Below are 25,771 nucleotides of genomic sequence, written 5' to 3' on the forward strand. Positions count from 1 at the left end.
CTGGGGCCACTGTGAAACACAAGGGGATTCGTGGACTCTTAAGTGATTCTCATAAATCTCAGCAAGATCTTTTATTTGTAAAGGAAAAAAGAAAGGACCCTTTTCTTATGCAGCTCTCATTACACAGTCCCTGGGGTCTGTCCTCTATCACTGACTCGGGGGCAGTCTGGCATATGAGGGGGCCCTCTTTTCTTAGCATAGACTTTCAGCTTCATTCAGAGAGTAGGATGGCTACATTGGGCCATTTTAGGAGAATAATTAGAGAGGTTGGAAGCCCTGGTTCAGTGAGATTCTGGAAGCTGATGAACATGGAGCCTTGTAAATACTCCTCCCAGGAAACCATAACTCCAACGGTGGTGGTTTGGATGATGATAGAGTTGAAAAGCATCAAAGCGAAAAACCTGTACTCACTCTGCCTCCTTTCGAGGGTCAGGATCAAACACTGATCGTTTCCCGGACATAAGCCCTTCAGAGATCTAGGGCATGCAGCTGATATAGAAGTTGCCTTTGAAGTATCATTTGCCCTACTCTATGTCACCTGGATATGCTTGGGACGTGTCATCTTACTTCTCTGTGTCATCTTGTCCATCTGTAAAGTATGAGGCTAGGAGGATCCTGCCCATGAACCAGCTCCAGAGGGCATGTTTGTCAGATGTTCTGACATATGTTCACTCTTCAGCTATTGGCAAGCAATCTTCAACTACTGATATGTGCAGTACCAGCAACTTTCAACAATTTAAAGTGCTTCATCCTCCATGACTGTCTGTAAACTGAGATGTCAAGGACATTCTTCTGCGTAGGTGCAGAGAATCCTGGCAAGGTGGCTTTTATATGGTTTGTGTTTTGTGGACACTACTGCTGGAAATGCACACCACAAGGGGGATATCAGTGGGATCACATTTATGGTCCGACACGCGCTTTTGTATAAATACTGATTCCAAATGTGTCTTACACCACCAAATGTACGTATTGTGCAGGCTGCATTATGTTTCTTGTAGAAAATGCTAATAAAACATATTTTTTAAAAAAAGGTTTGTGTTGTGAAATGGGTTCAGCCCATTTAAATCACCTGGAATTTTAGCTTTTTAATCATTTTGGACCTTTATTGCGGGTGAGCCTCACTATTCGAGTCTCACCACGGTAATCACATGGTAATTTGACTGTGAATGTTTACAGCCAGTGTCTACCTTTTAAGATAAGGCCACTGCGACACAACTAGGGTAAGGGGCACTGGGCAGTTAACCTGTGAACACGTGTGCACATGCGTGTGCACACGTTTGCGGACTGCGTGTGTGAGACTAATGTCGTTCACAACCTGATAATTGCGCACAGGTAGCCTGGCTCAGAAGGGACTCTGCAGGGATAGATGTTGACCGGGGTAGGCTTTATAATATTTGTGGGCAGTCATAAGTAAATTCAAGAGACCTTACTTGATAGCTGCAGAGTCTCTGTATTATGCACATGGGAGAAATCTGCCTTAAATTGCAGTTTTGCTCCACTTAGGCCTACACAGTCCAGTGAGGTATTAATCTGGGGTGGAACATGCACGACAAATTTGAATATGTAAGTGCCAAAACCTTCACGTACATCTTATGGGTCATCCAGAAATGTCCAGCTTCTCTGGCTCAGCTCATAATCAGATTTCCAGTCTTTTGTCACCCTGCTCTGCCAAGTTAGTTATTCTGTTCCTCAGCAGAAACAACAAAGTGCCTCCCCACGCAAAAGGAGCAGTTATCAGTGCTTCTCTCAGCTCCTGAGTGGGAAGGAAAATCTGCATCTGTTAATTAGCTGTCACACTATACTGGGGATCAGACAGCCCAGGCCCACTGAACAAAGGAGGGAGCACAGACATACGAAGCCAACTCAAGAGGGGCTCCCTTTGAGGTTTTGATGGGAAAGTTCTTGGCAGTGCGGTCAGCTAGGGTGGAACTGAGGCCCAAGAGGAGATGTACACATAGACCACTTGACTGCACCATATTGGATTCTTCCAGCATGCTGTGCAGGAGGATTGGGATAGGGCTGGTGGTGTGATGTGGCATGCTGGGATTGCCCACCCACCCTTTAAACTCCTGCACAAGGGAGACCAAGAGTTGGACCCTGGACTTGAATGGCGGCAACTTCATGGATAGCTGGTAGGACAAGCCACATGATGCCCTGATGGACTGACTCTGTCTGCAGCTGACCACAGGACTTGTGAGTCTCTCCAGGGCCATTGAGTGCTGTTATTGTGTGCCAGCGAATGGTGATTGCTAGCCCGCGCCACCTACCTTGAGTAGGCCGTGGACTGCTCCGTTTCGCTACCCAACGAGAATCACGCGTTGCAACAGGGTGTTGGTTCCCAGTGAGGGGACAATTGTTGACCAATTACTTGTGCAGTCCTTGCATCCTGCACAACTAATAACCCCATTTCAGACAGTTTCTCCAAAGCTCTACCATTTGGCCAAGCAAGAACTGGACCTTACTTCGACTTGAGTCTGGACCTCATCTTGGCCAACTTGGCAGGCCACTCCTTGGTAGTCACTGGTAATGTTTTGGTGGCAGATCCTGTGGATAGGCGAGTGGAATCAGTCTTCAAGAAGAGTCATAGAGATTTTAATATAATGACCAGGATTAGTATTTGTACTGTGTACTCCTCTCAATCCCTTGTTAAAGAAATCAGGGAGTGACAGCAACTATTCATGCTGTGGAGAAATTTGCAGATCTCTTGGCTCGCATAGATTTTCAGGCTGAGTTTCCTTGGAGATTTCACCTATGATGGGCACAAGTGCCTGACTTTGCCACAGGATTCAATGCTGTGTCTCAGAGATAGTCAATTTGTGTGAATGAAAGGCTGAAGGGGACGAAAAAGTGTCTCTGCTGAGTTTACCCTTTGGACATTCTATCCTATTCGAAGGATATTTGGAGCAGCTTCTAAGACAGGCATTTAAAAATCAGAAACATGCTCAGATTTTCAAGAATCACACTGCCATTAATATAGAATCTTTTTGACTCCCTGCATCTATCGGTCAATTCCGGCTTTCTTCTTCCTATGCTCAAGAGACTGGTCACTCAGCTTCTTCTTCTGCTAAGACCCAATAGTAGTCCTAAAGATGCAGATCTCCTTCCTGTAACTGGACCAGGGGGATCATCTCTCCCTCTTCAGACAGTTATGGGAGGAAATCATCTCAGATACCTGGGTGCTAGGCATAATCAGGCATGGTTACTCATTGGTCTTCTACATACCTCCAAATTTGGTTCTGTTCTCATTCACAGGCAAAGAACCGTTGCTGGACAGCTAGCTCTCCTCCAGGATTGGTATAAAAAAAGGCGATGGTAACAGCACCCCCTTCAGGGGTTAGGCTTTAATTTATTGCAACAGTATATCTTGTGATGAAGCTTTCCAAAGAATACTGCCTAATCATCAATTTGAAACCAATGAACTATCGCTTCAAATTGGACATTGCAATGGATAATTCCCTTGAATCCAAATTTGGCAGTTGATTGACATAGTCGGATGCTCATCTTCACAGCCTGGTGCATCCTTCTCACCAAAGGTTTCTATAATTTTAAGTAAAATGGATTCATTTGTAGTTTTTAGTGCAGCCATTCGGTCTCAAGTCATATCAACAGTGTTTACTAAAGTTCTGGCCTGCTTGGCGGCAATCCTTCACAATGCCGAAATCTTAGTACATCCTTACCTGGACAACTGCCTAATTAACGCTTCTGTTGCATGGGACAGCAAAGGACACAGACATATGTTGGCTTCTGGACCATCAGAGATTTCTCCTTAAACTCCAGAATTCCTACATGATGCCATTCCAGGATCTACAGTTTAAGGGTGGGGCTCGGTTTCAAACTCAGTTGAGTGCTGCCTTCCTACCCAAGCAAAGAGTTTCAAGACTTCCATAGTGATTGCCTTGTTGAATCAGTTCACACTTCATAGAGGGACTGGGTCCGAATGCAAAGGGACAGTGTGAGTCCTGTTCTTGGGAAGAGTATCCCAGTGGGACACGTTTTAGTTCTTATTATGACTACTCTCAGGTTTTCTGTTCTTCTGTTGTTGAAGGCCTCCTGTGTCTTAGTCGTGCTATGGGCTCACCAACATTTGGTCCAGCATTTGTTCCATCAATTGGAATCTTTCCTCACAAAATAATTCAGCATCTTTTAGTTTGGTGGCTGCTGCCATCAAACCTTGAACGAGGTGATCCTCACTCTGGATGTAGGGAATCAGAGATCTTTTGAATGTTACCTAAGCTGTAAGGGTCTACATGTCCCATTCTTCCACTTTCTGATTCTGTGATGGTCTGTTTGTCAGATTTGGAGTATCCCAGCAAACCTCTTCTTCCTCGGTGAGCAGATGGGTTAATATTTTTGGAAAAAGAGAACTTACAGCTGTTCTCCGTTATTAAATGCAGATTCCTGTAATGCTGTATCTTTTAACTAAATTCAAGTGTTGCAATCATTTGGAGTCAGTGTGCTATGTTGGAAATGAGTCATGGCTGTATTGCTCTGGCTTATCTTCATATAATAAAGACTAGGACAAGGTAAGGTTGAGCAGGAAATGTGCTGATTGCATACCAATAATCTTTTTTACTTTGATTACCCTATCTTGTCATAGAAATTATGTCCTTCCCTCCTTCTCTTATTGACAATATCGGATTATAGTATTTGAGGGTGACATGTGGGGGATTGGCGTCCATTCATGGGCTATTGTTGTGGGAGGTGCCCCCTGAAAAGCCAGGGGAGAAGGGAGAAGGGAAGAGTTTCTTTTTTTAGCTGGGTTATGTGGTGCCTAAAGGGGGTGTATATAATAAGTACTGGATAGGGAGGGGTAATCGGAGTGAAACCGATTACTGGTAAGTAATTGGTGCATAAGGACCTGTTATGTGTCGTTTTTCCTCATTTGCCTATATTCATAATTGTAGGGTAAGCAATTAACACCCTTAGCAGCAATACACTGAGCATGAGGCAATCACACTTTACTGAAATATAACGGTTATTATATCTTACAGGGGTGAAGGGAATTCTTGGAGAAAAAGGAAGTTTTGGAGACGTAGGATATCCTGGAATTGAAGGAATGAAAGGGGCACGCGGTCAACCAGGTGAATTCGGTCCAACAGGTAAGACACATCTAGCTTATTCTGAAGTTTTAATATTACAAACTCAATTACTAATTTTTTGCCCAAATTGTAGCTGTTACAGTGTAGTGAACCGTTTGGCTATTCTTCAGAAACTAATAAGCATATTCTGCCTATGGTGCATGTTTTCATTGTTTGCATTACATGCATTGGACATCACTTTAATTTCAATTTTTACCAGTTCTGCAGATTACAATAAATAATAGGTGCCCCTGCTGTCTTTTAGAGTTGAAATTACCCCATATGCGTCAGATTTATGAACAAGAAGTTAGACCATAGTTCTATTAATAATGCAGCATGGGGCATCTAACTGATTCAAGCATGGTAGGTCGTGATTGCTCAGATAAATGTACATAAAGATGGTATTCCACCTTAATATTGATCTCTGAATATCATGCTATGAAAATATCAAGACTAAGATTAACACATTAAGAATATATAAGTAAGTTATTTTACTTGACTTAACTCCACCTGTATGTACATTGACTAAATATCTTTGAAAAAACAAAGGTTAAAGTGATGTTATAGTTAGGTGTTGAAATGAGATAAAAACTTATGTTGAAATACCAAACAACACTAAAGTTTACCAGTTATAGTTTCCTAAGCTAATGCACTGCTTATGGCTTCCTTAAAATATCATCATCTTCATATACAGCATAGAGTTACTGAGTGCACATGTGTGGGTGCACAACATGTAAATAGCATGAGCCCTCGAGTCAAGTATGGTTGTGGGTGTTGAACGTTGTATGGTGAACCACTTCCAAATCACTAAAGTTTGGGGTGCATGTAGTACTTCATGTTGTTCAAGGTAAAGGATGAATGCCCTTTGTGTGGGTTGAAGGGGTATGTTTCAAAGTATGTTAAGGCTTATAGCCAAAGCCTGTTGCTAAAGATCTAAGCTTCTGTTGACAACAGATTATCCACCAGTGGACATCTGGGCAGGTGCCCATGTTAAATTGTGGTAATACAGTTTTATCGACAAATTCTATGTAGCGAGTACATTTATAAGGTGTAGAGTTTTTTTCAGAACTTTCCTGGCTGTGCGCAGTGGGGTGTTGGCCCTAGGGCCAGCATTCAACTCCTCGTGGGCTCAAACCCTCCACAGGCACCCAACATGCATTTTTGTCTCCTTTTCTAATAAACAAAATCAGGTGCTGTAGTACTCTTGCAAGCTTCCACCCATTGCTACCACAGTACCATGCAGGCTTCCCCAAGGAAGCTTGCCTGGTGCTGCAGTACCATGAGGTGGAAGCTTGTAGAGCAGCTCCTTCAGGAGCTTTGCTGTTCCTCAATGGAGGGTTACACTGCAAACCCTAGGAGTTCCATGGTACCCACTGCCAGAATTCATTTTCTCTGGGTTCTCCCCTTGCCCAGCCACAAAAGTACCTGGGGATCAGGGTGTTCCTAAACTGCACCCTTGTGCCCTTTATGAAAAGCTTTTTCAGGCAATGGTGATAGAGATTCCAAATCCTGTAATGGCAGCCACAACATTTTCTTCTGAGTTGCAGCCAGCCGATCAGATCACTTAGTACTCCAGCACCGCTCACCGGGTAATTAAATGGCTGTTGGAAAATAAAGCTCCCACACCCAATCAGAAGGTCTTATTGTATAATTTTTCAGTAACATGGAACCAACCACCCATATATACCTAACATTTTAACCCCTTCATGCCCACCCCAAGCACCTCATTAAAAGTTAATTTCTCAAAACTGCCTGAATGGATGTACACCAAATCACAAAAAACCACACAAGTTCTAACTTTCTGCCAAATATGGTATAAATCTGTTGAGACATATCAGAGAGCAACATTCCCTATCAGAATTAACATGAGAAATAAATATTTTGATACCCTCCTTTTTGTTGGCCCTTGAGGGATCAGCGCAAAGCCTTCCCTGAAGGAGTTGAGGTGGATGCATTTTTTTTCTGGAAAGTTTTATGCAGAGTCATCAAACGGTACCAAAGTAATTTGAAAAATAATTACACTTTTTTAATGAAAACTCTGACCTGACTATAATACACAGTGGTGACCGCTGCTGTGTTACATACAGGCCTGGACTGCCTGGTTTTTGTATCAGTTATTTCCCCAGCGGCTGGAGCCTTAGGAGGCAGGTTTTTTTGGCAAGGGGCATCTCTGTCACTTTTCCCAGCTTCGCTTGGAAATCAGAGCAGGCAAGGGAGTCATGGAGGGCTCCAGGAAATAAATGGAGAACAGAGAGAAGGAGACAAATGAGAGAGTGAGGAGAAAAGTAGAAATGAAGAGAGCCCTGGTTTAATATATGTGTAGTCATAGTGGGAACCTAGTTACCAGAGGAAATTTATTTTTTGTTTCCTAATAACTTTGGTGTCATTTAACAAATCTTTACGAAACTTTCCAATAAAAAGTTCATCCTCCTCTTCTCCTTCCTTGAAAGTTTTGTGTTGATCCATCAAGCAGAGGCTGAGAAAAAAGGTGAGTCCCAAAATGCAATTTCCCCATGTAATTTCCGTTAGGAGAATTTTAGACACTGCTACAGCCAAAATGGCTGAATGGATTAAACCGGATTTGGCAGAAATCTAGATCTTTACCCAGAAAGCATGCTTTTTGTTATTTGTTGTAAGCTTGTCCAGTAGTTTTTGGTTAGATTCACATTACTCCCACAGGAGTTCCGCAGGTATGACACCTCAAATAATAGAGCGATCTAATTGGCAGAGGGGGCTATTTTCCTCTTTGACTTTCATGCTCCCACAGGAGCTCACACTCTGATTCTCTGGCTGCAACATGAAGACAAATATTGCTACTGTCATTACAAGACATGGGTACACAGTCCCTGTGTCCTGAAAATGAAAAAAGGTATAAGGGTGCACGGTAGAAGTACTCTGAACTTCTATACCTTGTGTGGGTTGGAACCAACTTTAGAAATATTTTTTGGGGGAATTCCCCCAAACCTTCAGGATTCACTCCACCCCACACAACTTCAATCCACCACTAGCCAGCTCAATCCAATCTACCCCATCCCCAATCCAATCCATTTTACCCAAATCCAATCCACCCCACTCCTTCCCAAATCCACTCCACCCCAATTCAATCCACCCCACTCCAATCCAAAACAATCTTCTCGTCAACACTCTGACCCACTCCAGCCCAAAACAATTTACTCTGCTCTGTCCAAAACTGCAACACTCCAAACCAAAACAATCCGCCCCACTCCAATCTGCCCAACCCAATCCAAAACAATCTGCCCCACTCCATTCCAAAACACTCTTCCCCACTCCAATCTGCACCATTCCATTCCAAAACAATCTGCCCAACTCCAATCGTCCCCACTCCAACCAGCCCCATTTTAATTTGCCCCACTCCAGTATGCCCCACTCCAATTCTCCCCACTCCAATCTAAATCACCTCACCCCAATCCACCCAGTCATCCCAATTCACCCCACTTCAATTCACCACTATCCACCGCACTCAAATCCATTCCACCCCATACCAAGCCAGTCCACCCCAAGCAAGCTCAATCCAATCCATCTCACTCCATTCCAATCTACCTCACCCAATCCAATTCACCCCACTCCCTCCCCAATCCACCCCACTCCAATCCAAAACAATCTCCCCCACAGCAAGCTGCCCCACTCCAATCCAAAACAATCTGCCCCACTCAATTCAAAACAATCTTCACTACTCCAATCCAAAACTATCTGCCCCACTCCAATCAAAAACATCTGCCCCACTCCAATCTGCACCACTCCAATCCAAAACAAGCTGCCCCACCCCAATCCCAAAAAAACAGTCCCACTCCAATGCCAAACAATTTTCCCCACTCCAATTCAAAACATTCCGCCCCACTCAATCCAAAACAATCTGCCCCACTACAATCAGCCCCACTACAATCATCCCCACTACAATCATCCCAACTCCAATCAGCCCCACTCCAATATGCCCCACTTCAATCCAATCAACTCACCCCGGTCCACCCACTCCATCCCAATTCATCCCACTCCAATCCACCACAATCCACCCCACTTCAATCCAATCCACCCCACTCACTCCAATCCACCCCAGGCCAACTCAATCCAATCTACCACACCTCAATCCAATCCACCTCACCCTAATCCAATCCACCCCACTCCCTCCCCAATCCACCCCAATCTAATCCATCCAGCTCCAATACAAAACAATCTACCCCACCCCAGTCTGCCTCACAACAATCTGCCCCACTTCAATCCAAAACAATCTGCGCCACTCAATTGAAAACAATCTGCACAACTCCAATCCAAAACAATCTGCCCCTCTTAAATTCAAAAAACAATCTGCCCCACTCCAATCTGCACATCTCTGATCCAAAACAATTTTCCCCACTACAACCTGCCCCCTCCAATCTGCCCCACTACAATCAGACCAAATCCAAACCAATCTGTCCCACTCTAATCTGCACCACTCAAGTCTGTCCTACTCCAATCCAAAACAATCTGCCCACTTCAGTCAGCCCCACTCCAATCTAAACCACCTCACCCCAATCCACCCACTCCATTCCAATTCACCCCACCTCAATCCACCACAATCCACCTCACTCAAATCCATTCCACCCTACAGCAAGCCAATCCACCCAAGCCAGCTCAATCCAATCTACCACACTCCAGTCCAATCTACCTCACCCAATCTACCCCACTCCCTCCCCAATTTACCCCACTCCAATCCAAAACAATCTGCCACACAAAAATCTGCCCCACTGCAATCCAAAACAATCTGTCCTACTCAATACAAAACAATTTGCACCACTCCAATCCAAAACAATCTGTCCCACTCCAGTCAAAAACAATCTGCCCCACTCCATTGTGCACCACTCCATTCCAAAACAATCTGCCCCACTCCAATCCAAAACAATCTTCCCCACATTCCACTATTGCACTATGCACTATTCCATTCCAAAACAATCTGCCCAACTCCAATCGGTCCCACGACAATATGCCCCACTCCAGTCCAAAACAATTTGCCCCACTCAGTCCAAAACAGTCTGCACCACTTCAATCCAAAACAATCTGTCCACTCCAATCTTCCCACTCCAATCCAAAACAATCTGGCCCACTCCAATATGCACCAGTCCATTCCTAAACAATCTGCCCCACTCCAATCTGCCCCACTGCAGTATGCCCCACTCCAATTCTCCCCACTCCAATCTAAACCACCTCACCCCAATTCACACACTCCATCCCAATTCACCTCACTTCAATCCACCACAATCCACCGCACTCAAATCCATTCCACCCCACGCCAATCCACCCCAAACCTGCTCAATCCAATCTACTGCTCTCCAGTCCAATCTACTTCACCCAATCCAATCCACCCCACTCCCTCCCCAATCCACCCCACACCAATCCAAAACAAGCTGCCCCACAACAAGCTGTCCACTTCAATCCAAACCAATCTGCCCCCACTCAATTCAAAACAATCTGCACGACTCCAATCCAAATCAATCTGCCCCACTCCAATCCAAAACAATCTGTCCCACTCCAATCCAAAACAATCTGCCCCACTCCAATCCAAAACAATCTGCCCCACTCCAATGCAAAACAACTTGCCCCACTCCAATTCAAAACAATCTGCCCCACTCAATCCAAAAAATCTGCCCCACTACAATCAGCCCCACTACAATCATCCCCACTACAATTAGCCCTACTCCCATCAGCCCCACTACAATCCAATCTAATCACCCCAATCCACCCACTCCATCCCAATTCACCCCACTCCAATCCACCACAATCCACCCCACTCAAATCCATTCCACCCCACATCAAGACAATCCACCCCAAGCCAGCTCAATCCAATCTATCTCACTCCAGTCCAATCTACCTCACCCAATCCACCCCACTCTCTCCCCAATCGGCCCCACCACTATCCAAAACAATGTGCCCCACTCAATTCAAAACAATCTGCCCCACTCCAATACAAAACAATCAGCCCCACTCCAATAAAAAAAAACACTCTGCCCCAAACCATCCTTCACCACTCCAATCCAAAACAATCTGCCACACTCCAATCCAAAACAATCTGTCCCACTCCAATCCAAAACAATTTACCCCACTCCAATTCAAAACAATCTGTCCCATTCAATCCAAAACAATCTAAAACAATCTGCCCCACTACAATTGTCATATAGTTCCTATAAACCTATATAGGATCACCGGGCCCGATTCACAGAACTAACTTAAGGCAAAATCCTAAACTTACTACCATTTACTCATTTTGGTATTCACAGAAGGCACTTACTCATTTTGGTATTCACAGAAGGCACTTACATTCCCTATCAGAATTAACATGAGAAATAAATATTTTGATACCCTCCTTTTTGTTGGCCCTTGAGGGATCAGCGCAAAGCCTTCCCTGAAGGAGTTGAGGTGGATGCATTTTTTTTCTGGAAAGTTTTATGCAGAGTCATCAAACGGTACCAAAGTAATTTGAAAAATAATTACACTTTTTTAATGAAAACTCTGACCTGACTATAATACACAGTGGTGACCGCTGCTGTGTTACATACAGGCCTGGACTGCCTGGTTTTTGTATCAGTTATTTCCCCAGCGGCTGGAGCCTTAGGAGGCAGGTTTTTTTGGCAAGGGGCATCTCTGTCACTTTTCCCAGCTTCGCTTGGAAATCAGAGCAGGCAAGGGAGTCATGGAGGGCTCCAGGAAATAAATGGAGAACAGAGAGAAGGAGACAAATGAGAGAGTGAGGAGAAAAGTAGAAATGAAGAGAGCCCTGGTTTAATATATGTGTAGTCATAGTGGGAACCTAGTTACCAGAGGAAATTTATTTTTTGTTTCCTAATAACTTTGGTGTCATTTAACAAATCTTTACGAAACTTTCCAATAAAAAGTTCATCCTCCTCTTCTCCTTCCTTGAAAGTTTTGTGTTGATCCATCAAGCAGAGGCTGAGAAAAAAGGTGAGTCCCAAAATGCAATTTCCCCATGTAATTTCCGTTAGGAGAATTTTAGACACTGCTACAGCCAAAATGGCTGAATGGATTAAACCGGATTTGGCAGAAATCTAGATCTTTACCCAGAAAGCATGCTTTTTGTTATTTGTTGTAAGCTTGTCCAGTAGTTTTTGGTTAGATTCACATTACTCCCACAGGAGTTCCGCAGGTATGACACCTCAAATAATAGAGCGATCTAATTGGCAGAGGGGGCTATTTTCCTCTTTGACTTTCATGCTCCCACAGGAGCTCACACTCTGATTCTCTGGCTGCAACATGAAGACAAATATTGCTACCCCACACCAATCCAAAACAAGCTGCCCCACAACAAGCTGTCCACTTCAATCCAAACCAATCTGCCCCCACTCAATTCAAAACAATCTGCACGACTCCAATCCAAATCAATCTGCCCCACTCCAATCCAAAACAATCTGTCCCACTCCAATCCAAAACAATCTGCCCCACTCCAATCCAAAACAATCTGCCCCACTCCAATGCAAAACAACTTGCCCCACTCCAATTCAAAACAATCTGCCCCACTCAATCCAAAAAATCTGCCCCACTACAATCAGCCCCACTACAATCATTCCCACTACAATCAGCCCTACTCCCATCAGCCCCACTACAATCCAATCTAATCACCCCAATCCACCCACTCCATCCCAATTCACCCCACTCCAATCCACCACAATCCACCCCACTCAAATCCATTCCACCCCACACCAAGACAATCCACCCCAAGCCAGCTCAATCCAATCTACCTCACTCCAGTCCAATCTACCTCACCCAATCCACCCCACTCTCTCCCCAATCGGCCCCACCACTATCCAAAACAATGTGCCCCACTCAATTCAAAACAATCTGCCCCACTCCAATACAAAACAATCAGCCCCACTCCAATAAAAAAAAACACTCTGCCCCAAACCATCCTTCACCACTCCAATCCAAAACAATCTGCCACACTCCAATCCAAAACAATCTGTCCCACTCCAATCCAAAACAATTTACCCCACTCCAATTCAAAACAATCTGCCCCATTCAATCCAAAACAATTTAAAACAATCTGCCCCACTACAATTGTCATATAGTTCCTATAAACCTATATAGGATCACCGGGCCCGATTCACAGAACTAACTTAAGGCAAAATCCTAAACTTACTACCATTTACTCATTTTGGTATTCACAGAAGGCACTTACTCATTTTGGTATTCACAGAAGGCACTTACTCATCAATGAGTAAGTGCCTTCTGTGAATACCAAAATGGTAGTAAGTTTAGGACTTTGTCTTAAGTTAGTTCTGTGAATCGGGCCCTGCGTGTTTAGACAACATACGCTATAGGATTTGTGTCAGACTGATTCTAGACACCCCTACCGGGTATGTTAGCCTCTATGCCAGCTACCTCACAGTGCCACTAGAAACCCCTCTTACCAAGGAGAGAATAGTTCTTGACAACTATCGAACATGACAACCCTGATCCCTCAGAATCATGGAAACAGTGCTACTTGTCGCTCAGCCATTCGTGCTCACTTCGTCTCAGAGAGATACACAGAATAAACAGTGGGGACATTTTTCAATAAGCATTTATTGAACTATCGTCATTCTAGTGTGAAATAGGTGTGCTGAAACAACCACTAGACAGTAACAGATATAAATGATTGTAAGCACTAACAGAGTAAAAGGATGGTATATTTCTACCATCGTGCTAAAACAATGAATACAGGCAAGTATATAAAATACATGACAGTAAAATGCGAACTCCTACGATGCGCCCCTAACTAGATGTACCTAAGTGCACTTAGCATGTATGTGGGTGTAAAGCCAAGAATTCCTCTAGAATAAAGTCAATCCCATTACCTGAAGGGAAAGACTGTGGAACCCCGTCTTGGTCTCCAGATGGACACCCCGCAAGGGATGTCAGACCACTGCGAGCTGGAGTGTCTGCGTGCAGGAGCCTCAGCGTCTCACGTCAGTGTGTTGGCATGGAAGTCCTTTTCTCCCCTGACTATCTCAGCAAGAGATGATGTATATATACCCAAAGTGGTACCCCCTGGGATATACCTTGGTGTGTCATGTCGGACTGGGATAATGGAAGGAATTACCCTTATACATAGTTATTATGCAGTAGATGGTAGGCCTGCTGTCCTGCTGTGATTCCAAGAATCCTCATGTATAATGAATTAGGCTTAAGCTTTTCAGAGAAAACCCCATGTCATCTCTGGACATTACCGTAACTAGGTAAAAAGTCAGTACTAAGAACCGTTATGTAGTGTAATGGTACGTAGAATATAGGTGAAAGGTTAGGTGACTACCTGAGCCTATATTGGGGTACCTATATGGAACATAACACAATCAGCCCCACTCCAATCATCCCCACTTCAATCAGCCCTACTCCACTCAGCCTCAGATGATGTTTTTTTTTAAAGTTTCATGTAGAATCGTCAAACAGCACCAAAGTTATTATCAAAGCAAAAAATGCAAAAAATGCAATTCTTATGTAACTCTGCTTCATGTTTAACTACACAATGGCAACTACCACTCTCTAATAAATAGATATATTTTTATATACACACACACCTATAGGGTTCGTAGATGTGTAGTTAAGAATAGAGAATGTGTACTCAACTATATAAGCGCAATTCTTATTGGTTGTTAGATGTCAGTAAACATTCGAATTGGTAGAAATCAGGAAGTGTCGGCCGCCATTTTGTCTCTCGCAGTCTGAGGCAGTAAAAAACAAAAGTGGAGAACGTGAAAAGGGGGCAGGGTGGACAGTTCCTGACCCCCTAGCCTTTGTCAGGGGGTCACAGAAGGACCCCCAAGGGTGAAAAAAACATATATATATATTTTTTTTAAATATCGCGGGGTGCGCGCACGGCACGCACAGCGCATGGTGGGCGCACGGTGCGCGCACGGTGAAAACCCTGAAAAAAAAAAATTATAAATACATAACTTAGCATTTAAAAAACCGTACAAATTCACTTAAAAAACCATAGGTTTCACACACGTTATAGTTAGGAATTAGCATTTAAAAAACCTTGCAAATTCACTTAAAAAACCATAGGTTTCACACAGGTTATAGTTAGGTGGACATTTCCCTCGTAAAAAACCAATGAAATTCATCAGTGATGTCATGAGTGATGCCACTGACCATGTCATGCGCAGTGGATTGCGGGCGCGCGAGTTATAGTTATCTGAACTAACTATAACAGGGGAATTTCATTGGTTTTTTACGAGGGAAATGTCCACCTAACTATAACCTGTGTGAAACCTATGGTTTTTTAAGTGAATATATATATATATATATATATATATATATGTATACACATACATATTATCTACTGGTGGTCGCCAGTAGATAGTTATAGTTAGGACCGTGTTTCCATAGGAAATCTGAAAATTCTATTTTGAATAACTTTGGCGCCGGTTGACGAATCCTCGCGAAATTTTCAAAACTAATGGGGCGCTCTGCTCAGCTCCTACCCTGGAAGTCTCTGGGTGATTCGTCAAGGGGGGGCCGAGACGCGTTTTCCCCATGCATTTTTCCATAGGACCTTTAGTCGAAGGTACAGGCCGAACGGCTGAACAGAATTACTTGAAATTTGGCAGAGAGGTAGTCCTCAGGTCAGGGAAGTAACTTTTGCAGGTCTGGTGTCAATCTGTTCAGTATTTCCTGAGAAAATAGCATTTAAAAGCATATAAATATCTATACGGATTTTTTGGGAAAAAATCGCGGGGTGCGCGCACGGTGCGTGCAGTGCACCGTGCACCCAAAGCGCGCGCACGGTGCGCGCACAGTGAAAAACCTTGAAAAAAAATAATTAATAAATACATACCTTAGCATTTTAAAAAAAAGTATAAATTAATTTAAAAAACCATAGGTTTCACACACGTTATAGTTAGGAATTAGCATTTAAAAAACCTTGCAAATTCACTTAAAAAACCATAGGTTTCACACAGGTTATAGTTAGGTGGACATTTCACTCGTAAAAAACCAATAAAATTCCCCCGTTATAGTTAGTTCAGATACCTATAACTCGCGCGACCGCAACTCTATCACAAGGATGATGTCATCAGTGATGTCATGAGTGATGCCATTGACCATGTCATGAGTGATGTAATGTGTGACGTCATGAGCAGTGGATTGCGGGCGTGCGAGTTATAGTTATCTGAACTAACTATAACGGGGGAATTTAATTGGTTTTTTACAAGTGAAATGTCCACCTAACTATAACCTGTGTGAAACCTATGGTTTTTTAAGTGAATATATATATGTGTATATACTTACCTCGTTTACATTTTGATTCTCGTTAATTTGGACACAGTTTCTTTTGTTTAGTACTATGATGCTTCTATGATCGATATTTCAACATGTATAGGTGTGTCACATAAGCATGATACTACTTTTTCATTGGTTCTACGTGACTTTAAAACTATTTTTCCACAGGCTTTCGAGGGCTTGTAGGGACCCCAGGATCTCAGGGCCACCCTGGTATCCCTGGATATTCAGGTGAAAAGGGAAATGTTGGGGTCCCAGGTCTACCAGGACAACCAGGTGAGCAACAACAGTACATTCTGGTTACATCTGTCTTGCAGAAAATAAGACATTGCTTTCTTTACTTGACCGGTCTGATAATTACTGCTCGCTGACATGTATGTGCTTCTCCGAGCTGTATATAACTATTCTGTGCAAATGAGTAAGACTATGATGATGTAATTTTAATGCACTCTGGGAGCATCATACACTGTAAATAGGTCATTTGATAATACATGTCCTCTCAATCCTCCTGACTCACTCACTTTTCCCACTACCAAACTCGCCTGATGACTGCAATGATCCCCTCTGTTGACATAGCCCTATCTCCTACCTCCTAGCTCCTACCTCATGCCTCCTGGATTGATACTAAGTCGCAGACACTCAAACTTTTAATACATTAATCATCTGGGCCTTTGAAGCACTGCTCTGATTTTACTGTATTCAGCATTTTGCAGCTGTTTAAGGCCTCTGTCATGACAAGGTGTATCTCCTTCAATGCATAGGCAGGCCCGTGCACACGGCAATAAAGTATATGTCCGCTGCCATGTAAATGTACCCAACAAGATTTGTAACTGTCATATGATATCAGCAAGCTTGTCAACATACTTTAATAAAAAAAAAAAAAATAATAATAATAAAGTATATGTCACAATTTCTCTTTGTCCCGGTTCGACTGGTAATAAATACAGTATTCATACGATGCATTAAACATGTAGAAGAACATAATGAAGTAATGTTTGTTCTTCTTTATTGCATGCGATTGCCCAGCCAACACGTTTTCCTCCGGGGAATACCCCAGGAAAAAGTAACAACCCTCCCCGCCAGAGGGCTTGCTGAGGCTTCAAGCATAAGAGCAAGGAGGTTATCATCTCTAGACTTGCACTGCAAAAGACATCTCAACTAAATTAGTCATAAGTACAGTCAAACAAAAGTAAATAATAGCTGAAGACTGTGATCCCGGAAGTGTGTACTTAACTGTGTCTCCTTAAATGAGCTCATACTGCCTTAGAATCAATAATTTAAATTTTGTATTAATTACCTGCAATTACATAGACCAAAATATCAGATATTCGTACATATTAATTGTGTACAATTTTAAAGTGGCTCGGTAACCTTATTCTCTTTTCATTAGAATACTCAGAACCTTTTGCTTTTGAACGCCTGGCTTACAGCTTTCTCTTGAAAAGACTGCTGTATGTGTGCTGTCTTTCAAAATTGGGCTATGTTATACAGGGTTGTAATATGTTGAAAAAACACAAAAAGCACAGAGAGAGCATTGACTGGTCCCAGAAATAAAAAATATCTCTGCACATTTTTCACAGGCCTCCCTGGGTACAGAGGTCTAACCGGGCTGCATGGACTACCAGGAAGCAAAGGATTCCCCGGATCACCAGGTTTGTTTCACAGATCACTTAATCATGCAACAATGTTGACTTTGAGCACAGGTGATCCCATCTCAATCTCAAACTCCTAACAGGCCCTGATGTCTTCGGAACTCAAGGCTCGCATGGCAGTAAAGGAGAAAAGGGAGAACTGGGAGAGCGGAGCACTATATCTGGGGAACCAGGAGCTCCGGGTCCAAAGGGAACGCAAGGCGATCCAGGTTAGTTATGGGAACAACAGCACCTTTATTTAAGAGGACATGTTTATTCATCTTTGGTGCTAGATACTTTTCTCCCTCTATTGCCTTTTTCAACCAAAAAACTGAATGTTTGTCATTTATCTGGTCCTTGGCATTATGTTAAAAACATTTTATGGGTGTTGTATATTGTACCTAAACCCGGAGAGTTAACTTAATCCTTTGTTACACTTCATTCCCACAAGTCTCTGACCTATTGTAGTCCATTATCTAAAGCAAGTAGAATCTGTACAATCACTTGCATGCTCAGATAGTAGAGCAGTGTGGTTTGTTTCTTCACGTCAAAGCCCCGGCCTGCTTCCAGGTCACATGATCGTGCGGGGATTTGACGTTCTCTTTGTGACCACTTCTCTGAGCCCACCTTACCCTCATTTCTCCAGCTATCTATCATACAAAGAAACATCAGACCCCTAATCTGATTGGCTTTCATTCTTTCTTTATTTCTTTATTTCGGCCTATTAGGCCATAAAAGATACAATAAAATAATGTAATCCAACATAAAAACATCCACTTGTATTAAGACCATTCCATAAAAATCGTAAAAATCCATTTGCATGGGGGTTCTAATCACGGGAGGAAATTACAGTTCATATCATCAATATTCAGTCTTTTAGTAATTTTCTCCTTATCTGCCACATGGCCATTATGAATTTGGCAACTGCAAAAACTATATGGGGGAGGGTACTTGTTTTCAATATTCTGTACGAGTACAAGTGGCTCCTTATACCCAGGTTTCTGCATAGTGGCGCTAGCCAATATTTCCTTGGTCTGTTGTAAGCTGGGCAGAAGAACAGTACATGGAGTTCCTCCTCATCATGATTACTACACCCTGGACAGATTTTATCATCCCTCTTTGTCCATTTGCAGGTAAAAGTTTTAATAGGCAAAGTGCCTAACCTCCATTGAATGAACAATTTTCTTGCTAAAATGGGGAAAATAATGTCCATAAAACCTTTAAAATGATAGGAGTTTTTGGAATCCAGGAATCGATCAGTTAGAATACCATTGTTGGATGCAGAGACCAGAGAAGCTAGACTTTTCTCCTTGTATATCTCCACAAGTCTTTTTCGAGGGACCCTTTGGCAGCATTGTTCAGGAAGCTCCCATAGGTCAGGGAGTCTCAACCGATACAGTTCTTTCTTTATAAAGGCCAACCACGGGATTCTATCACGCTGGTTCAAGTTCATTACATGGATGAGCTCTTGCCTATAGTGTACAAGCTCGCCAGTGGACCAGAGCCTGTGCCAAAATCTTAATGGCATTAGTTCCAAATCCTCTCCTATAGAGGGAAGACCCATATCCAATCTTAAGGGGAACAGGGGTGTGCCACGAGGAAGGGCCAGGAGACGTCTGAGGAAATTGTTTTCTACAGTGACAAGTTCTGCCCCTGCTTTATACCCCCATAGCTCACCACCATAAGATGCAGCCGCTTTAGCTTGGGTTTTGTACACTTCTACTGCTGGACTGATAGGTTTAAAAGTAGAAGTGTTTACAACCTTCAGAATTGCCCCAGACAATTGGGACAGCTTAAGCCTACATCTTGCTATTTGGGGTTCCCAAGATAGGTTCTCATGTAGGGTTACCCCCAAGTACTGGAAAGTTTTTACCCTCTCCAGTCTTACTGAACTCAGTGATGGGTTAGGTCTGGTTTTGGGCGAGGGGTTAAATATCATGATTGGCTTTCTGTAATAACCCCCTCTCCAGCTGGCACTAGGGATAACAAATGTATCAGGTAACTTTAGACAACTGCTGTTTCTATGCAGTGCCATCTGGACTTCCTTGTTCATTGCTACATACATGCCTTGGTGCTTTGTTTGATTTCGCACCCCCGAACCACAGCCTGCCTGCAGGCCAAGTGACCAAGCAGGACCTGATCCCTCGACCCGGCCAACACCTAGATCGTCTTTTCCTATTTAACTATAAGCATTTTCCTATTTCCCAATATAGGCAGGCAAAAGCCACATAGGGAAGGGTGTCTTCCTGTGGGAACTGTCTTGTTTCAGAATGTTTAAACCAGCAAGGGCCTTGAGCTGAGTCCTTCCTACCCCTCTCTCTTTTCTATTCACAGCTACTCTGCCCTCCACAGTGCACTTTAAGTGACAACCCCCCCTCTGTGGAACCATTATTCCTCCTAGGGCCGCATATTCATCCAACATTGCTGGACTGGAAACAGACCCTCCGATGGGTTTTGTTCTGCTGTGGGTGGGTGGGAGGATTATGTGAGCTGTGCCAGCTTGTGCCTCTACCTCTACTGAATGGACACATTAACTCACAACTCTCTCACCAGCTCCTAGGATACTGGTCTCATACTAAGGCGCTCCTTCCCTAGTTAAGCTAGCACTTCAAAGACTCCTCAGTTTGGGGGATGGAAAGCTGCATCTCCCCGTTCTACCTGATTCCATAAACTCAATCAGTTCTTGACGTCTAAGATACTGCCCCAGGCATCCCTGGTGAACCCTATTAACCAGTAGCTTGGATGCTGCACCTTCTAGTGGATTGCACCTATGCACATCCTGGATGAACCTCATAAAATATGCTCACAGATGACAGCATCAACATTTCCCAGTATATCGATGATACAAAAATCTACCTGATAGTCGTCTCTCCATCAGGCACCCAATGCCTGAACCACCATCTAGACCTGAATGTCCAGCACCTACCTGAAGCTCAACCTAACCAAGACAGAATGCCTATTATTTGCCAAGATCAACAAAACAGGCAAAACACAGTACAAACCTTGTCCATAGCATGAAACCTGACAGCTTTGAACCCCAACTTTCACCAAATGCCAAGTCACTTGGTTTCACCCTGGACACCAGTCGCATCTTCAAGGAGCACTTGCCAAGAAAACAAAGAAGGTCTGGTGCCAGCTCTCTTTTCTACAGAAAGTGAATCAATTTCTTTGAGAAAGCAACTTCAGAACCGCTGCTCAAGCCTGCATACTCTCACTTCTGGATGGCAGTAATGTCCTGCTGCATGGCCTTTCAAACTCCACACGAGCACTCTTTAAGGGCATTCTGCATGCCGCAGCACGCCTCACCAAAAACTTCAAGAATTATGATAATATAACCCCCATCCTGGTGGAACTCTATTGGCTCCTCTTGCAGCCCACACCATCTTCAAAACCAGCTGCATCATTAAAAAAACATCGCAACCAGAGCCCCCCACTTGTTTTGCAGACAACCTCACCATCCCTGGCCTTTTTCAGCACACCTGCAGCCAGGACACCGTCAGACTGCAGATTAAGAAGCGTAAAAAAGAAAAAAGAAAGCAGCATAGTTTTTCATCTATGCCCCCAGAATCTGGACTCCCACAACTGTGCTCCAATTTAAAGAAGAATTAAAGATTCACCACTCAAAAGAGCACTACACTACTACTCAGTAACCGTCCACAACCCAACTACCCTCACCGATCACTCGTCAGCTCTATGCTTATCCTTGACCCTGTACAGGGGTCCACTGCCTTTTAGCAAGGTTCAAGCCCTAGAAGTTCCATATACATGCATACTTACATAGATTCACCATTTTTGTGGGTTGAAACCATGAGGGTTGTTCGTCCATCACTCCTAGGGGTACTGCATAGACACTTCAGTGTCCTGCAGTAGGTTGCACCTCCACCTTTCCTGAGTGGTCCAATAGATCTGTATTACTTGTTCAGACTGGGAATCTATACCTTTCAGTAGGTTGCACTTCCAACAGATCAAGTTTGACATCTTGGAGCACTGAAGCACCCCATTCATAATGTCCAGGACTCTCAATGCATACCAGACTACAACCCTACACCCCACTGACCATGTTTAGATATCAGGATAGCCCCTTACTTTAATTCCCATCCTTGGGTGATTGGGTAAGTGGCCACTATTGTCACTCTGTCAACCTAGCTATCTCATCCACATAATATTTAAGGACATCGACATGTTTGCCATGACATTTTTGAAGCATTTCTTTGAACCTCACACATAAGACCTAATCATTTACCACATAAGCCATGTTATAAATCCACACTCTAGCAGCAATGCACATTGAATGAAACCACTTGTAACTCAAATTTGTTCAGTGTATGTAATCACAGGTGTATCTGTCCTACAATTCTGATTCACTCGATGCTTAAACACACGGACACGTTGTTTGCAATGTGCCCATGCAATCTCGAGGATTCCTTTGAATCTTAGACTACACCGGAAAGCTTCCCACAAGGTCTAACTAATACCCCATAGTGTAACTGCCAACTGTAAAAAAAAAAAATCCGACTACAAACATTTGGGGGCATATGTATCAAAATCCGTTATTGCGATTCTCAAATAGCGATTTTTTGAGAATCGCTATTTGAGAATCGCAAAACGGGATGTATTTAAAAATTCGCAAATATTTTGCGATTTCTTGTTATTCCTTAATCGCGATTAGAAAGTTGCGAAATCGCAATTAAGGAATGCCTTCCCATTCATTCCTATGGGCCAGGAGGCCCATAGGAATGAATGGGAAGTCATTCTCAATTTGCGATTCGCAATTAGAGAATCGCAAATTAAGAATAATTTCAAGGGTCAAGGGTGCCATAAGGACACCCTGATGCACCCCTGAAATGAGCATGTGTGCGCATATGGCGCACATACATGCCCTAAGGGCATGTATGTGCGCCACATGGCACTTTGAAAAATGCCAAAAAGTGAATTTTTCAAAGAAATCGCAAATTACCACCAACTTGAAGTTGCTGGTAATTTGCGATTTCTTAAGGGGAAATCGCACAACTTGGGTGCTTGTTACATAGCATTTAAGGAATAGCAATTTGCGATTCCTTAAATGCTTACGCAAAATTAAGGAATCGCAAGATTAGCGATGCCTTAATAATGCGATGCAAAAATGGCTCATACATCGCGTTTTGCGATTTTGTATTCGCAAACGCAGTTTTTTTGCGAATGGCAGCGTTTGCGAATACAAAATCGTTTGATACATATGCCCCTTGGTGGCTAAAATGTCCTATCAAAAAAGTTGTGGTTAACATGTATGTCTATGTAAAATTTAGAAATGTGAAGGTTCATAAAACGAGTTTAGTACCACCATATTTTTTGTTCACGTTTTTTTAATGTGTTTTTTAGATTATCAACAACCTCTTCCATTCCTGCTTCCATTTTCATTTGTGTATTTTTAATGTTGTCCGGGATAGCCCCTGCCCACCAGTTCTTTCTGTCTCCTACATCTGTTCATCTTTTGAACATCTACATTCAAAGGCATACCAGTAAAAGGGTGCTCCTATTTGCCTATTTTATAGGCAGTTCTAAATACACAACATGCCTCTACCTGTATTTTTATTTGCATTTTCCCATAGTACTGTGGATTGGTTTCACAATTCAAAATTGCCAGTTCCTTCAAATGACAATAGATATTCACTGATCAGATTGCTTAAGTGTATGGACGAGGATAAAAAGGGACAAATTGCCACCTAATGTGAAGTACACTCTAAAAAGTATAAATGAATGCAAAGCTGATAGAATACATTCTGGTAACCCATGAAACCTCAACACAGAGATTCGGCTGGGATGATGGGAAGGCAGGACACATCTCGTACGCTACTAGAGTTGTGTTAAACATTACTTGATGTGTCATACTCAGTGCAGAATTCTGAGAAGTGGAATACGCCCATTAAATTAGTAACTGGAAAAGTTGTACTAAGTCACTGCAACAGGTCTTTGTGCTTTACAGATTTTTGTCACCAGACGATATAAATTGTATTATACAGGCCGTTGGGTGGCTGAGGCATGAAGTTCACACATAGTGGTTCATACAGTGACATTCAGCGTGTACTGATTTCTGCAGCAGGTGTATTAACCACCACCCAAAACATCTCACATGCATACCTCACATCTGACATGCTCCTCCACACAGTGACCGCACAGGCTTACTTCACATTATATTAACACTTCTCACTGCCCTTTCAAGCTTACCTTCCAAGCAGAACTCACAGGCTTCCCTCACGCTTTCAGTTTACATGACTGTCTCAGACTTGACACCTTCTGTTTGATCCATTTATTTTGTGTTTGTTGTGGGTGGATAATGGGCTTAGTGACTGTCAGCCAGGGTGAGTCTTGCTGGGGAGGTTCTAGAGCTGAGAATACAGGCGCTGGAAGTAGGGGTGCAAGGGTGCTTCAGCACCCCCAAAATACCCATGCTGGAGTTCAGAAAGTGAATGAACAATAAAGACACATTTAAACTTCGTGCTGATCTTGTCACATTAGATGTACGTTCAAAGACAAAGGTCAAATGTCAAGCTACGTCTTCTGACAAATCGCTGCTTAATCTTTTAACATGGGGATTGGTGTTTACTTTTCTTTGTCTAACTACAAAAAAAGAGGATTTTTGTAAAGTGAACTATGTGAAACAGTTGCTGGGCTACAGGGAGTGTGAAAAGAAATGCTGGATAATGTAATTTTGTTTCTAACACACAACAACATTTAAATACCTGGATACATTAACTGTACAAATATTTCAAGAATATATCCGCAGCTAGGAATGCACAAATGAGCCACAATATTTTGTAACTCTGAAATGAGGTGGAAACAAAGATTTTAATAGGATTAAAATAATTCAAGACAATATACTTTGTGAAGTGCAAATGATAAATATATTCACTGAAATCTGATTTCCACACATTCTCATGTTTACACTACATAGTTCTATCAATAAAACTGTATAGATATACAAATTTCTTGGCAAATTTTTACGGAAAATGTTCTGCCTGTAACTATCAGTGCACTATCACGCGATGCTTTAGTGATATACAAACGCTCCACTGGTTACATACTACACCTTTACCAATCTCCTGCTGAATACATTTTCTGCACTTTGTGACAGTGGGGTTTTTCACAATCTCTATGACTTCAGTGATGTAACATTGACGGCAGCTCCCCCACTATGAAAATTGTTCCAGTTCCACTTGCTGAAAAGGGAGAAGAACTGGGAAGGAAGAGCTGTGTCACTCAGATGCAGACAGGCAGGAATGATAATTTGAAGTAGGGTCTGAGGCTGGGCTAGCACTCGTGAACTGGGAGGGAGTGGAGGACATCTTTTTGTGCAGCTGAGTTCCCTCCTTTGTTGCTTGTCTTGCAGGGTGGGAGAGCGGGCAGGCACAAGTTGGCCTGGCAATCCATGGTTGAGTCTTCCTCGCTTCTTCCTCTATGTCGCGTTGTGGTGGCATCTCACATGTGCGCATGACTAGGTAGACAGCATAGCATCGTCATCAAGACTATAACAAGGGGATTAGGTTTGGGTTGAGCCTGAAAATAAAGGACAGTTTGAGACAAGGGCTGACCTGCAGGGGTTCTGTCACGTGTCACTAGTACAACCAGACGTGACCATTGTAATGGTCAGTCACACTGGGGGCAGGACAACAGGCTCATGGCCCGCATACATGCCAACAAAGCCAATTCTGGTGGGAGACTCCTGATTATTGAAGCCAAAAGTGGCTTTATTTTAGCTGTCTGCCACCTAAAATTATCTCTGCCTCAATGTAGGTGAATGGGGAAAATACATATTGCTGTTTT

The 25,771-nt window shown here is 43.1% G+C and overlaps 1 protein-coding gene across 1 annotated transcript in view; it reads left to right on the forward strand.

Annotated features, from left to right (window-relative positions):
- Nucleotides 1-25,771, forward strand: part of COL4A2 (collagen type IV alpha 2 chain) — a 633,759-nt gene that overhangs the window by 550,642 nt on the left and 57,346 nt on the right. The window contains exons 37-40 of the mRNA XM_085622168.1: nt 4,992-5,099; nt 16,509-16,616; nt 17,921-17,992; nt 18,076-18,201. Of these exons, the coding sequence (XP_085478294.1) occupies nt 4,992-5,099; nt 16,509-16,616; nt 17,921-17,992; nt 18,076-18,201 (414 nt within the window). The remainder of the gene's footprint in view (nt 1-4,991; nt 5,100-16,508; nt 16,617-17,920; nt 17,993-18,075; nt 18,202-25,771) is intronic.

The sequence above is a fragment of the Triturus cristatus genome, chromosome 8, assembly GCF_964204655.1.
Source record: "Triturus cristatus chromosome 8, aTriCri1.1, whole genome shotgun sequence".
Taxonomy (NCBI): Eukaryota; Metazoa; Chordata; class Amphibia; order Caudata; family Salamandridae; genus Triturus; species Triturus cristatus.